At 42.2% G+C, this 16,215-nt stretch overlaps 2 protein-coding genes across 2 annotated transcripts in view; one reads left to right on the forward strand and one right to left on the reverse strand.

Annotated features, from left to right (window-relative positions):
- The window catches only part of rnf26 (ring finger protein 26), a gene marked incomplete at its 5' end in the record, with an annotated part of 86,211 nt that overhangs the window by 43,224 nt on the left and 26,772 nt on the right, over window positions 1-16,215 (forward strand). The gene's annotated exons all lie outside the window — the stretch shown is intronic.
- The window catches only part of kmt2a (lysine (K)-specific methyltransferase 2A), a gene marked incomplete at its 5' end in the record, with an annotated part of 50,395 nt that continues 40,491 nt past the window's right edge, over window positions 6,312-16,215 (reverse strand). The window contains 8 exon segments of the mRNA XM_083984366.1: window positions 6,312-9,061; window positions 10,767-10,896; window positions 11,240-11,320; window positions 11,421-11,528; window positions 14,076-14,250; window positions 14,364-14,438; window positions 15,644-15,870; window positions 15,956-16,024. Of these exon segments, the coding sequence (XP_083840492.1) occupies window positions 8,786-9,061; window positions 10,767-10,896; window positions 11,240-11,320; window positions 11,421-11,528; window positions 14,076-14,250; window positions 14,364-14,438; window positions 15,644-15,870; window positions 15,956-16,024 (1,141 nt within the window). The 3' untranslated portion in view covers window positions 6,312-8,785.

A 16,215-nucleotide genomic window follows, 5' to 3' on the forward strand; every position in this document is an offset into this window, starting at 1 on the left:
TGATGAAGCCTCTTGGATGAGAGGTGAAACGTCTTCCTAGACAAATAACTAAGTCCAGTTGAACCTCCTTTGAAAAAAAAAAAAAAGTTGTTGGCGGGCTCGTGAATTTTTTTTTGACACGAGTCAAAACGAGCGATAAATCGCGTATCTCGCGTATCTCGCGTTTGGTTGCGCGTAAAAGCTCGCGCGAAAAAAAAGCGTTCCTCGTGTTTTCCAAACACGATGAAATAGACGAAGACGCGAAGGTCCCGTCGCCATAAAAGAATCAGGTGTAGCGTCGCAAAAAAAAAAAATCGCGTATACCGCGTCTCGCGCCTAATCGCGTCTCGCGCCTAACCGCGTCTTTGCGTCACGGCCTTTTACACCGCGGACGTAACGAATAAACGGTGACGGTGTGAACGAACAACATAGAACAGGACCAGACGTGGTGTTGTTTCCTCTTTTCACCGACAGCTCCACTCTCCCTTACTTACACTAACTACTGTTATTGTTGAGGCCAGATAATTGTGGGATTTGTAGTTTTGGACCAATCGCAGGTTGTGCTCTTTCTTTTTTGTAATTTTCCTGGTTTTTAGGGGCAAATGCGAGTGAAATGCTCGCCCATGGTGGGCATAAGAAAATTTAAGACCTGTCTAAAATTATTTAAGACTTGAACACAATAATTCAACAAATTTAAGACATTTTAAGGCCTAAAAGTGTGTAATGGACATACGTATAGCCTATATAATGTGTTAGTTTCACTTTAATTGAACACATTCTACATCGCGGAGGCGACGTCTCTCCTTCACCTCTGAAACGGGGCAGAGCTCCCCCCCCCTCAAAACAAAACTCTTCGGATCTGAATGATTCACACAAGTCACCTAATTGGTCATGAAAAAAGCGAGTTTCGCTTTTCGGCGCGCTGTTTGCATCCCTGCATTAATGTCTCAGTGTTGGCTTGTGATAAAATTGGCCGCACTCTGGCAATATTCTTAAGATGATAAAAAACAGTCTTTGTTATGTTTTTAACATGAAGGTTAAAACTCAGTTTTGAATCTAAAATCACACCAAGGTTTTTAACATGCTCAGATGTGTTAAAAGACAGGGCTTTGAGTTTAAAATTTAGTTTCTCTCTGTGTGCTTCAGGACCGATTACAAGTACTTCTGTTTTGTCCTGGTTGAGCTGCAAAAAGTTAGCTGCAGGTAGCGGAAGGTACAAAGGAGTGTTTATATCTGTTTGTCTTTGCAAATGGGAGTCTAAGCAGTGAACCTGATGGTAGGAACTGAAACTGTTTATGTAAGGGATGAGAGCAGTCGGACGAGATGGAGCTTTGCTTTCTTAATCAGCTGTTTGTTGTAGAGTAAACACACCCGTTTTGAAGAGAGGGACCACCACCCCGGTCTGCCAGTCCAGAGGCACTGTCCCCGACCGCCACGCAATGCTGCAGAGGCGTGTCAGCCACGACAGCCCCGCAACATCCAGAGACTTGAGGTACTCAGGGCGGATTTCATCCACCCCCGGAGCTTCCAGACTACCTCAGTGACTTCGGCTTGGGTGATGGATGAATCAACCTCTGAGTCCTCAGCCTCTGCTTCCTCTATGGAAGGTGTGTCAGTGGGATTGAGGAGATCCTCGAAGTATTCCTTCCACCGCCCGACGATATCCCCAGTCGAGGTCAACAGCTCCCCTCCTCCACTGTAAACAGTGTTGGCGGAGCACTGCTTCCCCCTCCTGAGGCGTCGGATGGTTTGCCAGAATTTCCTCGAGGCCGACCGGTAGTCCTCCCCCATGGCCTCCCCGAACTTTTCCCAGACCCGAGTTTTGGCTTCCACGACTGCCCGAGCTGCAGCACGCTTGGCCTGCTGGTACCCGTCAGCTGCCTCGGGAGTCCCCCGAGCCAACCAATCTACTGAGCTGGGACAACTTCGTTAAATTCAAAGATGCCTGTCTCACTTATAAGATTCTACATGGCTTGGCTCCTCCCCCCCTTGGTACTTTTATTACACAGAAAATATCCACTGACAGACATACTAGGTCTGTCAGCAGAGGGGACTGTGTAGTTCCAAAAAGAAGGACTGCTTTTGTTCAGGCAGCCTTCTCGGTGAGAGCTACTCACACCTTGAATACTCTTCCAGTGCAGCTCAGGGAGTATGACACTTATCTTTCTTTTAAAAGAAATTTAAAACTATGGTTGAGAGACGGTCAAGTATGTGACCATCTGTTCTGAAACTGTAATGAAGGTATTTTATTGTATGCACTGTAATATATTGTATTGTATACTGTACTGTATAAGTAGGCATAGTACTGTTTTGTGTTTGTTTATCTTTTAATGCATTTTTAATTATTGTAGTGCTCAAGTCACCTGCCCCAGAGACTACGGTTGAAAATTAGCCAACGTGGCTAAACCGGCATGTTTACAGAAATGTTTATTAATGTGCATTGTCTCTGTATATTTAAACCAATAAATTCAAATTCAAATTCAAATTCAAACCAGGCTCGATAGGGCTCCTTCAGCTAGGGGAAGACAATTCCATGCCTTCCCAGGGTACTCCTATTAAATGATGATTCCTCACTGAATCTTTTAATAAGAGAAAAAGCCTTATTTCTCTCAGGCATAACTGCAGCGAAAAAGATACTTGCACTTCATTGGAAGCCACCGCATGATACATCATTGAATCATTGGTCTAACATGTGGATGGAAATTTTACATATGGAATTGTCAGTGGCAAGAATTCATGGTGCCGGCTCGAGAGTTCATGGTTACAGTCTATCAAAAAACTGAAAGAGTTGGCTCTGTAGGTGCTACCATTTATTTCTATTTTTGTTTTTTGACTTTGTTTTTTTGCCTTGTTTCTCTCGGTATCTCTCTGTTAGCACCCACTTAGCAGCTGTAAACTATGCCTATGTGATGTCACTCTGTACTTTTGATTTGATGGTGGTTTTTGGGAAGCTGTAACATTATAGAACTCCTAACTTCCAAGCTGGAATTTTTTTTGACTGTATGGCTGTGTTGGTGAGGCTACAGGATGATTGGGTTGCATAGTTGCCAGGTGTATGTTGTTTGTATTATACTGTGTACCATGTGCTTTAAGACTAATGTTGAACGTCTTAACCTTGTCCAATGAGGTCGCCACAGGAAGGGAGTGTAGGGAGGGGGTGAGGGAGGGAGGGGAGGGGAGGGGTGGGTGGCTGGGATGGGATTATTTATTATATTGTCAATTTATTATGTCGGGGAGAAAATGTTTATTGTGCTTTGTAACAATGAATGTAAAATAAAATAATTGTTCACAAAAAAAGACTCCTTCAGCTTGACGGCATCCCTTACAAGCATTTGTGTGTCTGGAAAATGCAGGGACATGTTTTTCACCGTATTTTGAGAATGACCCGTGTGTGAGAGAATGAATCGAAACAAATGGAAATGGAAAAAACATACTCTACGTAACATCTCTGTGATTACATAAACGGTGAGCTGATTTCTCATAGGAACACTGAAACATGGAAAATCACTGGTGTGGGTATGTAAGTTTCAAAAATTTGTTCTTGACCTTGAAAAACAACAGTTGAAAGAGTTGATCTGAGGAGCAGTTGTTGAGCTTTGATCATATTAACACAATCTTTATCAGCAGATGGAGATTTGTCAGAAACTTAAAAGTAGTGAACCCCACCTACTGATAAGGAATCATGGGATATGACTGAAAGCTACAAAACCAACTCAGCAGCTGTCCGATCAAACAATGAACCAGTCATGAGACAGAAACCAGTAAAGGAGACATGTTTATTATTTAAACTATCACTTAAATAAAAAAGTGCATAGAAAATAAACATGATTAGAAACTTTTCTTTTTACATTTATATACAACTTTGTTTCCTAATTATACATTCAACCAAGTAGTTTGTGGTTTTATTTTCACTGTGGTGGTTTTCCTTCATTTCGTTGATGTGTATTGAAAGAACACTGTTAACATGGGAGAAACTATGAACTTGAACTGGTGAATACCGTTATAACAGAGCAGAGCAGGAGGAGTATTGATAAGACAAAATGTATATTCAAGGCATAAGAAAACAAGCCTGTTCCTGATCCGTGATCCCTCTTTAGCTCATCCTACGTCCGCTCCCCCCCTCTGTGACACCACATCCCGTCCTAGGCTGACAACTTCTATACACAAGAAACAAGTAGAAAATTACAAAGACATGTTAAGTACTTGTCCGACCTCTCCCAAACCGTGAGAACAACTCAGGGTGGATGTTTCACAAAATAAATAAATTAAATGTTTTCAACATCAGCATTATCTCAGCATTATGACTTTCTATAAAAACAGTACAAGATCAGTACAACCAAAGCTTCGGAGGAGCGAGAGAGAGAGATGGAGAGATGGAGAGGGAGACACGAGAGGTTTCCAAAAGATGGAAAACCAAAAAAAAAAAAACCTCCGCTTTAGGCGCGATCTTTTTATAAACTCCTGATCAGTCTCCACAAACCAAACTCTTGATTTATACCACACATCAAGTAAGCCGTCTAAAGAGTCCCTGTTAAAACGTACAAAGAAAAAGAAAAAAACAACAACAGAGAAAACAGTCACTACAACAACCGGGAGGAAAGGGGGAGAGAAAAAAAAATGGCTGACTTCAAGAAGTTCACAACCACATTAACACACAAGTTACATTTCTCATCACGTAAAAACCGTTCCGTTTTCCAGAAAAGAAAATTTAAAAAGAAAAACTGCAATGTTCCTCGCTGGTGCGGGAACACTCACAGGCACAGCAAAAATTGGTACTGGATATCAATATACAAAAGAATGATGCACGTTAGTTTCATCTGATAGTACTGTAACACAAAACCATTATAGAGTACATTGAAACATTGCTATTAACCATTATAAATCTGCTGTTTTGCTACTGTAACTAAGTTTGTCTGTCCATTCCATATATTGTATAGATACTAAAGTACAAGAAATTACTATGCATGTTTCCGTATAATATTGTTATGTATTTATACTATAATTACAGATAATGACGGAGAAGAGCCACTGGTGTGGCATGGTAAAAATGAAGTCCAAAGAAACAACAGAGACCATTGTCCTTATTGTATACTGTATACGTTGTTTTAAAACAGTGAAATAAACGACCTATTGTTCAATGAACCCTCTGACCCTGAAAATACAGATGTGGATCTCCAGAAGTGAGCGTTTGTTTGTAGACAGAGCCCTTGGCGTCGGCGACAACCGTCATCGCCGACGCGAACGTGAACTGTTGAGCTAAAACCCAGTTAAGAACCTGTTGTCCTAGAGACGGAAAACGCCAACTGCTGCTGCTCACAATGATGTCAGTATTATTTATTTATTCTCTCAGTGCTGAAAACGGAAAAAAAAAACCTGCTGCTTTGCTTGCCCCCGAGCTTCGAGGTCGTGTCTAACCCAAGAGTCCGTTAATCTAAAACCCCGTTAGGGTTTTTTTGCTGACGCGAGAACTGAAAAACGAGACGTAGCTGACGACACGTCGACATCACCACCACCACAGAGCGATGGGATGCGGAGAAGAAGAAGGAGGAGGAGGAGGAGGAATATACATTCATTGTTGACCTTAGCAGCTGAACCCAGCGAGCCCCAGTGGAAGTGCAGTCGTACAACACGCAGGGCCGGCAACATCAGTCAGGGGTGGACCGGGGCAGGTGGGGGCCCCCCCGATAAGAAGCCCCCCCCATCCTAGAAAAAAAGGTTAAAAAAAAAAGCACAGCCAGAGGTTTGTACAGACTGCACCTTCAGGAAGGAGGGGGCTGCTGGCGTGGTCCCTGCCTTCACTTTGTTGCAGAAAATGAGTCAAGTGCACTTTTGCTGTACAGCCTCACTTTCAGGAGTCATCGAGAGGCGACCGGCTGAACTCGGAGCCTCGTAACACAAACTCACAAGTGTCCTCGGTGACGGTCTGTGCTTGTGGTTTCAGCATTGGAGTTGCATTGTCTGTCCGGTCTGGAGAAAGAGCTGAGTTGTCCTATGGTCTATTCAGTGCCTGTGTCGTCGTAGCTAAAGTGCAAACCATGCGCGGGTCACTTTTGTTTTTTTTTTATTTTTGTTTTAACAGCAACAAAGGGCAGTGTGGGAATAACTGCTAACGGCCTTTGGGTGATAACGAAGTCAACGTGAACGGCGGACAACAATAAATTATTATTTTTTTTTTTTAAAAAGGGGGGACAAACACAAAGCAAGTGACGTCAGAACCAGTCGGTCAAAACAGTCCCAATTCAATATTCGGTCCAGGACATGAAGGCTTGTTAAGATTTTTTTTTAAAAAAGAAGAAAAAAAAAGAGGCATGCTCCTTTACAACTAAGGCAAAACCACGAGGAGACAGAACTAAAGAAGAGGAAGTGATTTCCAAAAAAGTGTGTTTGTTTTTGTTTTTAAATAAGCTGATTGGCTAAACGGAGATATGTCGAATGCTGTTGGTAGCTTAAAATAAAGGCACCTCTTTTCTTATAGACTGCACAGCTGACAAAACACTTTAAACTGACAGGACTCTGGTTGGATTTTACATGTGAATATATTGTATATATATATATAAATATACAGTATATACTACAGCCAATTTGGCTCCAAGTCCGTTGACCCAATGGTTTGTTTGTGAGGAAAAACCCAAATCATTTTGACACGACTGCCTGTTGAGCAGCCGGTAAATGAACTTGACTCTTGGTTGCGATGTGGTGTGGAGACGATAAGGCTGGAGAGAGAGAGAGGAGATATCTGCAATGGATCAACAATCTAGACTCTCTCAAGTGCATAATAATAGTTCACATGACGACTGCCACACTGCCAGCTCGAACTGGAACGACGAAAAAAAAGAAAAAGAGAAAAAAAAAAAGAAATAGAAGAAAATAGAGATGTCAGATCTGAACAAACGGCCCGGGATAGATAAAGAGCTACTGGTGGACTGAACTAAAAGGGGACCAAGCCACAGACCAGCGTCAGTCTTTGGAATCAAAGAAAACATTCAGGCTACAAATTAAAAAAAAAAAAAAAAAGAAGTAAATTACGACAAAACAACTTTGAAAAGGCAGCGGAATACAAAACATAGAGACCAAGCATTAGTGTTTGTAAACCTCTATTTCCTACAAAATGGCAATAAAATAAATACGATTTTTTAAAAATATAAATACCATCATTAAGTGCTATTCACTAGTGAGTGCTTTTTAAGTCTTTTTGTAGAAAAATATACATTATTTACATTTGTTTTTTTAAAAGCAAGCATGATACTTCCCTGTCCATAATAAAAAGACAGATAACAGACAAGACTTTAAAAGTACAAAAAAAAACAAAAAACATTTTCCATAGTAATGGTTATAACAACAGGCCAAGAGGAAAACAAGTGGTGTGAAAATTCAAATCTAGGGTGTAATGTTTGGTTCTCTTTGCTGCTGTAATTTGGAACGTGAGTCAAAAGTCCAAGCTTATATAATTATCAAAAACAAGTCTGATGTCAACAACAGCATGCACAAACTTGTAACACGTCTGTGTGTATGTTTCTGTAAGATTCATGGCTGTTTGTAGGTCACAGCTCCGAAACGAAACGAAAAAATCAATTATAAATACGTCTACTAAAGCACATCAGTAGGGTTTTCCAGTCCCTTGGCTGTCAGTCCACCAGAATCTCTAGCTGCCTCGCTCTCTCAGGCCAGAGGCTTAATCCCATCAACGACATGTCTACATAGCTACCGAGCTGTCAGACTAAACATTAGCTTAAGTACAAAGGATGATATCAACCTCAGCTTTCATCCTTTCCACCAACGACCAAAAATAACCTTGTTTTTAAAAAACAAAAAAAACAAATCTAAATTTCTAACCCCCCTTGTTTCTTTTTCCTCTCTTCCTTCCTGTGGCCACTGCTCCCTCTAGTGTTTCTGCCCGTACAGCTCTTATCAGGCTGCTGCACACAAGCAGCTCCTATTTACAGTGTCGAATGTACCTGTACCTGCAAGCTTTTTTTTTTTTTTTTTTATAAAAAAATTAAAATAATAAAATAAAAAGCCCAGATAGGGGAAGGTTTCAGTAAATCACAACGGCTCTGAAGGCATCAGGGCACATTCAGACAGGGAGATGTGCATTAATAACAGCTGACACCGAGATTCAAAAACAAACCAACAAAATTTTTAAAAAAGAAAAAGAAACAAGTTCTAACAAGTTTCTAATTATTCTTTCTAGTAAAATTACTGTTCCAAGTCCCTTCAACAAATTGCACTTTGGTGTAAAATGGAACCAAGTTCTTTGATTTTTTTTTTTTCTTTTTAAATCAATGTTCAAATCTCAGCATTAGTGGACAATAACGTATATCTATAAAATTAAGGAGGATGGGCCGATGTAAAAAGAATATGAAGGGGTAACTTTATCATCCAAACGTAAATAAAAGTTAAAATTGTAATGTCGAAGTGAAGGCTCAAACCGTTTCGTTACTCGTCACCTCTCAGGGTGAAACTTCCTATTCCAAAATATAAATGGGACAAACGGAGGCACAATATGTTGGAATTTCTACAAATGGCCCCTCCGCCAAAATGGCCCTTCCTGCATATACATTACGACCCGCGAGCGCTGCCTCCGCCGCCGCGTCCTGCCAGCACCAGCTGCAGGGACGCACGGGGGCGGAGCTGGGGCCCCGTGGGCAGCTGTGGTCCCGCGTGGCGGACTGGACTCGAGTCGGGATCGGCCGTAAAGCCCCTCCCCCCCCCTGAACAGGAGCATCCTCCTCAGAACAACGCGGTAACTTCTGATGGAGAGACCCGCAGCAGTCCCTCTTTTACATTGTTTTCATTCATTCAGAGATCAGTTGAGGAACTTGCGACACTTCTTCGCGCCGCAGTTGCACGGCAGCTTGTTGCTGGCGTCCTCTATGGGGAACTTGTAGTCGTAGGTGAGCTCCTCTCCGCAGTAGATGCGGCGGGAGGCGAAGATGACGATGTGCTTCTGGCCGTCCACGGTGATGACCCGGGAGTAGCAGTTGGGCTCGCACGAGTGGTTGATGAAGCGGGCCGCGTTGCCGTGCACCGTGGCGTCCACCACCTCGTAGTCGTCGATGCGGAACATGTAACAGCCGATGCCCTTGGAGGAGAGAGAGAGGACCGGTGTTAGGATTCGACTCTTTGTTTCCCCTTACCGCAAAGATATACGTAGATGTCTAATACAGGGTATATACAGGAATCTTGAAGTTCATTATAATACCTTTTTTAGACTTTTTCAAGACCTTCTCAATATTTTTTAATACCTCACCACCACTTCAAGCTGTAACTATTTACATCAGTGACACTTAGTTTGTGATAAAGACTATAGACCGCTATGATACAACAGATTTCAAAATAGGCAGAGACAATTTACGAACGCACCCACAATAGCCTTGTTTTTTATTTACCTGTTCATCTTTGTTTTTTAATAAAACCAATAAATTCACACACTCTCACAATGTTTTTTTTAGGACTCAAACTCTTGGACAGCTAATTCAGAAAAAAATACCTTCAAAATGTAAGACTTTATGAAGTCATGAAAAGACTTTTTAATACTTTTTAAGGGTCTTAATTTTCCCAAAATTGATTTATCACCTTTTAAAGCAGATATCAGCTTCACGGCCGTTTCGGCTAATGCTGCGTTCAAGGCAGGCTTTTGAAACCGTAAGTTACAGCTTCAAGTCACAACTACGACTTGGTAGCGTTCCAGGTAACCCGTAGCTCGTGTTTTTACCATCCTGTTGTCTGTGAAAGTTCCCTATAACGGCCACTCGTAACTTCCGACCCGTGAACTCGTACCAGATCGAACTGGTATGACTTCACAGGAAGGAAAAACACAAAGTACGAGTTTCTTTGAACACACCATGAGTTAGCAGCCCCCGCCCTTGTCAGGCATCAATTGGTCCTCGTGCTACGTCACCACATTCCCATAATTTTCCCATTACACGCGCATCCCTTGGCTGCACACACAGCCCTTCATGCCGTTCTCTCTCCTCATTGGATAACACTTGTATCCCACAAGGAAAATTTTCTCCTCGGGTTACAGCAGAGCAGAGTGACGGAGAGACTCGTGTTTAGGCTGAAATACTTCATGTAAGTGATTGCTGACGGAAAATAGGACTATTTAGGACTTATATTAACAAAAACATTCCACTGATATCTGCTTTAATACTTTTCAAGACCCCGCGGATACCCTGTAATAATATCTTATTATGGTACGTTAACTGTTAATCGATGCAAACACAGTGGAAGCTAAGCAGCCGAGCTAAAGAACGGCCAACGTTCAGTTTAAGAGGAACTATGCAGGATTGTTTAGCTTGACTATGCTACAATTTTACCTGAATTAAACAGCTTTGGAGTAACTGTGATGGTTTAATAAATGACATGTAACTTGTTACGAGGGAGAATGGAGGCTCTCTGCCTTCCATGTAGAGTCCCTTGGCTGAAAAACAACTTTGCAAGATCATTGCCGCCGCCGCCCCGCTGTCCCAGCTCTCGTCTCTGCAGCACCACGACACAAACGCGCCCCATAAAGCGTAATTGCTTGTTTATGGCAGGTAAGACTACAGTACACAAATATACATGTTGTAACATCGTATATGATATATAAAGTTACGTACTGCTCTATTGATTGTTGTCGAAAACAAATGCACATGGCCAGGAGGAGGGTTAGCAACACAGCAGAAAAGTGACTGGACTTGCATAGTTCCCCTTTAAGAATCAAAACGTAGTCGCTGTTCGCTGCGGTTACGACAAAGGAGGCTTTTTGAGTCCAGTTCATTGAACGACAAAAACCAAGACCTCACCTTTCCATCGTAATATTTCTCCCGTTTGTCAGTGAGCACGGACCGAATGACGTTTCCAGAGTATTCGATGACCATCTCCCCGGCATCGATGGTTTTCTTGCAGAACAGACCTCGGCCATGTATGGGAGACCTGAAGAGTGAATCATAGTAATGACATTTAGGTCTCTAGTCTGTATGTAAATGCGCTTGTAGTTTTCATAATAATAACAATAATAATAATGATAAAAATGATGATTTCAAACTAGACTCTACAAACAGAGAAGAACCTGTGTTAAAGAACAGAAATAAGAGACTCAACCTTGAAAGACTCAGCATGATCATAGACAAACAACAGATGACAGATCTAAACACTAAAAAACTATTTGCTATTCAGCTGAGATGTTAATATTACTCAGAGGACATATGATGCACTTCTGATGAAACTATACATCACAGTAAATGCTTTACACATGAATCAACACCACTGATCTGACCTGTAGACTCCGACAGTTTCTTTGGAAGTGGCCTTGAGCTGTTTGAACCTCGCGGCGATGGGGAGCTCCATGGTGGCGCGCCTGCAACAGCACGAAGGAAGTGTGAGCTGAGCTGAGTCACTAACGTTCACTAATTCACAGCATCTACAGACTGTGCATGCGCTACTGTATAATAACTGACCTGGCAGTCCTGATCTGCCCTTCCTCCTCATCTTCCTCTTGCGGCCTGTACTCGGGAGGCTGCCGGTGTTTTGAGGCCAAGAAGTTGAACATGTCAAACACAGACCTCCTGGATGGTGGACAGGTGGAACAGACAGCGGTCAGCATCAGCAACAAACACGTCAAAGTGAAAAAAGAAAGAAAAAAAGATGCCAATAGGGTTCATACATTCAGCTTCTGTTTGAGATACAGACACAAATACACTTATTATGTCTCTTTGCTACTTTCTCTCCCAATACAGTGCTGCTTGACAGTTTGTGAACCCTTTGAGTAGTTTAGATTTTTCTGTTTTTGGTTGTTTTGTTTTACCATGATTGTCTTACTTCATCATTACTAGTTTTTGTATATGAAATGTCAGGTCTATGTTTTTTCAATTCCATGCCCTTGTTTTGAGGGAACTGTGTGTGTGTAGCCAGCGAAACATGGAACACAAGTACCGGTAATTAAATAAGCAGTCCAATCAAATGAGACATCCTCAGACACGACGGCGGGTGTTTTTTTCGGTGTTTCTGGGACTTGTACAGCAAGTACAGTGCAGCAGCGGTGGTGATATCAGCCACGATCGACGTGGAAAGAGAGCGGGTTGAGAGTACCGGTTCAAAAATGATCGGGCGGAGCGTCTAGCGCGACAAGAGCGAATGACGCGATGGACGCGAATAGTCCAAAAATGATCAAGCGGTGCGAATGAAGCATCTGACGCGATTGTATTCGCGTCTTATCGCGTCCGGTGTGAACGCCCCATAAGACAAATCATCTACACATGGAGGAAACTCAGCAACCTCTAAGTGGACTGCCATCCAAACTCTCACCAAGAAGCAACCAGACAAATAATAATCAGGTCAATCTAGGGATGCACATGATTAACCGTTTAACCGTTAACCGATAACAAGAACTTTGACCGATTAATACTATCGGTTATTTATTTATTTTATTAGCTCCTTATGTCGTCAACTCATGGGGGCGTGTCGACACGTGCAGAGTTCACGTGCCTTCAGTCATATTTCACAGCAAAAAGTTACACAGGAGGACTGACAGTATGTGCAGCAGTCCCCATGAAGGAAGGTCAGACAATAAATGTAACCTACACGACATAGATGTGAATCACCTGTAACTACGGCGCTGAAAAAGGAGCGTCAGAGGAGCTGTCAGAGGAGCTCTGCTGTTCCTTCAGCCTGGTTTTTGGCTGCACTTTATAAAAACAGTTCTACATTGGACGATCTAACCTCCATGAGTTTTTCTTTCTTTTTTGGCCGTGCGCCGCAAGTGTCTTAATCTTATCGGTTAACGGTTAATAATCGGTTAACGAGCGTCGGTTATCGGTCAGAAAAAATATTCAAAATGTGCATCCCTAATCCAAAATGATCAAGCGGCGCAAATGAAGCGTCTGACGCGATTGTATTCACGTCTATCGCGTCCGGTGTGAACGCCCCATAAGACAAATCATCTACACATGGAGGAAACTCAGCATCTCTACACCAGAAGTGGACTGCCATCCAAACTTTCACCAAGAAGCAACCAGACAAATAATAATCAGGTCAATCACAGGCACCATGTTTGGAGGGTTCACAAACCTTCAAGCAGCACTGCATGTCTATACTAGGGATGTCACGATTATAGATTTTCTTGGTACGATTATTATCAGAGAAATAATCACGGTATTCCAATTATCACATTAATTCATTTCACAACACTGAATGTGTGAAATCAAATATAGTCAAAATATAATTACATTAATAAGTATTTACACAAAGTATTAATATACAGTAGGACCAATTATTAATCCTCCAGGGGAAGTGTTTGAAATATTTAAGTCATTAATTGTAATTGATAGCAAATGTTTACGTTATTACAAACGACACGCTGACATTTAAAGCAGAAGTGAGTGATATATTTGTGTTAATATAAGTCTTAAATAGTTATATCTTCCGACAGCAATCACTTACATAGAGTGTTTGGACTGAAACACGGGTCTCTCAGTCCCTCTGCTCTGCTCTGAGCCGAAGAGAAAACATTTATCGTATCCTACAGTTTTTATCCAATGAGGAGAGAGAACGGCATGCAGGGCTGTGTGTGCAGCCAAGGAACGCCGTGAATGTGGCGACGTAGGGACGAGGACTGTTATGGTGCGTTCAAGGAAACTCGTATTTTTCCGACCGTGAAGTGGTACCAGTTCGATCTGGTACGAGTTCACCGGTCGGAAGTTACGAGTGGCCGTTATAGTGACTTTCACCGGTAAAACAGGTCGGAAAAACACGAGTGGGTTGCCTGGAACGCTACAAAGTCGTAAGTTGTGACTTGAAGCTGTAATTTACGATTTCAAAAGCCTGCCTGGAACGCAGCATTAGCCAAAACGACCGGATCACTCACTTCTGCTTTAAATTCCTACCAATTCAATGTTACGTTAAATAAATGGACCAGTATCTGTGCGTTTTCCTTTATTTTGGTGCCACATCTGCCAATACGGTTCTGACGTAAAAACTTTTTTGGGAAGAGACGGTATTGAGGAATCTTTACGATTAATTAATTAATTGTGGCGTTTAATACCGCGATTAATTGTGAAAACAAGTTATCGTGACATCCCTAGTCTATACTGAAGATGTGTGCGTTCCTTCCTCACCTGTGGTTGATTTCTGCCCGAGCCGAGCCGTGGGGGTTGATGGGAGGTTCGTCGGTTTCCTCTGGTTTGTGGAAGCGGAAGCGGTAGCTCCGGCAGTGTCTGGAGCCGTACAGCTGCTCCAGCAGGAAGACCACCGCTTCGTGGACGACGCCGAGCATCCTCAGCCCATTAACACCTGAGAGGGGCAGAGACGTACGTACCTCCATCAGTCAACTGAGTCCTCCGTTCAGATATGCAAAAAAATATGCACATTTTTGAATAATTGGACAAAATCAGAATGACCCCCACCTTCGAAAGAGAGCTCCTTCAGTCGGGCATTGGAGCGAGCTTCCTGCACCTTGTCAGTCAGTGATTTCCAAGCCTCTGTAGAAGAAATGACAGTCAGTATTTCTGCCCAGTGTGCGGTTCAAAGGAATAACATTAGGTTGTAATATCACCTAGGAACTACTGTTTTTTATCAAACGGAAAGGTGAAATCCGGCGATAGATAGATAGATAGATAGATAGATAGATAGATAGATAGATAGATAGATAGATAGATAGATAGATAGATAGATAGATAGATAGATAGATAGATAGATAGATAGATAGATAGATAGATAGATAGATAGATAGATAGATACCTTTATTGTCATTGTCATTTCCACAACAACGAAATTAAAAGTGCATCTCCTGCAGTGCAAAATTTCATAAAAACATTAAAAAAAAAAAGCATAAAACACACATTGACCACTCATCATTACTCAGTGTTAAGTGCAGTCACTGCTTTGGGGTAAAAACTGTTCTTAAATCTGTTTGTGGTGGCTTTAATTGTCCTGTATCTCCTGCCAGAGGGGAGTAGCTCAAACCGACAGTGGCCAGGGTGTGTTGTGTCTTTGAGGATTTTCTTTGCCTTTGTGAGGCATCGGGAGCTATACAGTTCGATCTGATGGTATATTGAGCATATACCACGGCTACTATTCTAAAGCCTTATCACAGCATAAGCTATCACTCCGGACTATATGTCTATGCGTGTGACTGGTATGAATGGAAGTTGTTGTCGTGTATCCATGACAACGGGCTGTTGCAGTCCGTAGCCAAAGACAGTTGATGTTTTTACGATGTTAAAAAATGGACTAAAGTGGTTGAATTCACATGTTTGAGGTGAACTTTCACCTCCAGAGGGTTAACAATGGTAGAGGGGACTGAGCAGTGACTTTCACCTGAAAAAAAGCAGAGGAAAAGACGAGATGCAGAGCTACTTGGAGCTAACGTCTGGAGAGGTGGGACTATTTTTTCCACAGTGAGGCTATTTTATTGAATAATATGTATTTCTGGTTGAATAAAACTACATGAAATTGATTGCGTATCCCTCTTTCATATTGTCATTATTGGTAACCGTTTTATAAAAGCAATATATCACTCCAGTCCGTGGTATAATGAGCATAGACCACGGACTGGAGTGATATATTGCTTAAATATTTCACACTGAATAACTACTGCCATATTTAATGCGGAAAGGAAACCTAATCCACTTTATATTGACAGTATTTGGTGTGAAATTCCAGGGTGTAAGTTGTTTTCTCTCACCTTCGATGCTCTCGCAGCGGATGTGGAATCCATCCTCGCTGCAAATTTCAAAGACGATGCCTTTCTTGGGTTTGCTGTCCAGCCCGGTGTCTCTGCTGTTGCCATCCTGGTCGGGCGGTGAAGCCACGGGAAGAGAGCCCGCTCCTCCAGCTGCAGGGGACTGTTTGTCTTTTCCCAACACTTTCCCCGATAAAACACCTTCGGATGTCTTCTTTTTACCAAGCATGCTGGAAAACATACGCAGCGAGGATTTAGTACTACGCTTTGTGAATAATTTTAGAAATAGCTGACGGTTCGATAGCGACTACACACCTCTTGTTGGTTGCCTTATCTGGGGGCTTGCCGGTGTCCATGGGTTCAGGGGAGGTCAGCTCTTTGGAACTGGGTGTAAAAAAAAAAGACAGGGGAGGTTCATAATGGGAATATCTGCTAAATAAAGAACTTTACTGAACAAGCAGTGGTGAGTAGTATTTAAACCATGAGGCAATCAATACATTTTGAGTATTATGAGATGCAGACAATGTGACATCTCACTTCTCTCTTGTGGTGTAAAACAATTACACATAAAATGT

Source organism: Trachurus trachurus (genome assembly GCF_905171665.1).
Source record: "Trachurus trachurus genome assembly, chromosome: 13".
In the NCBI taxonomy this organism is placed as follows: domain Eukaryota; kingdom Metazoa; phylum Chordata; class Actinopteri; order Carangiformes; family Carangidae; genus Trachurus; species Trachurus trachurus.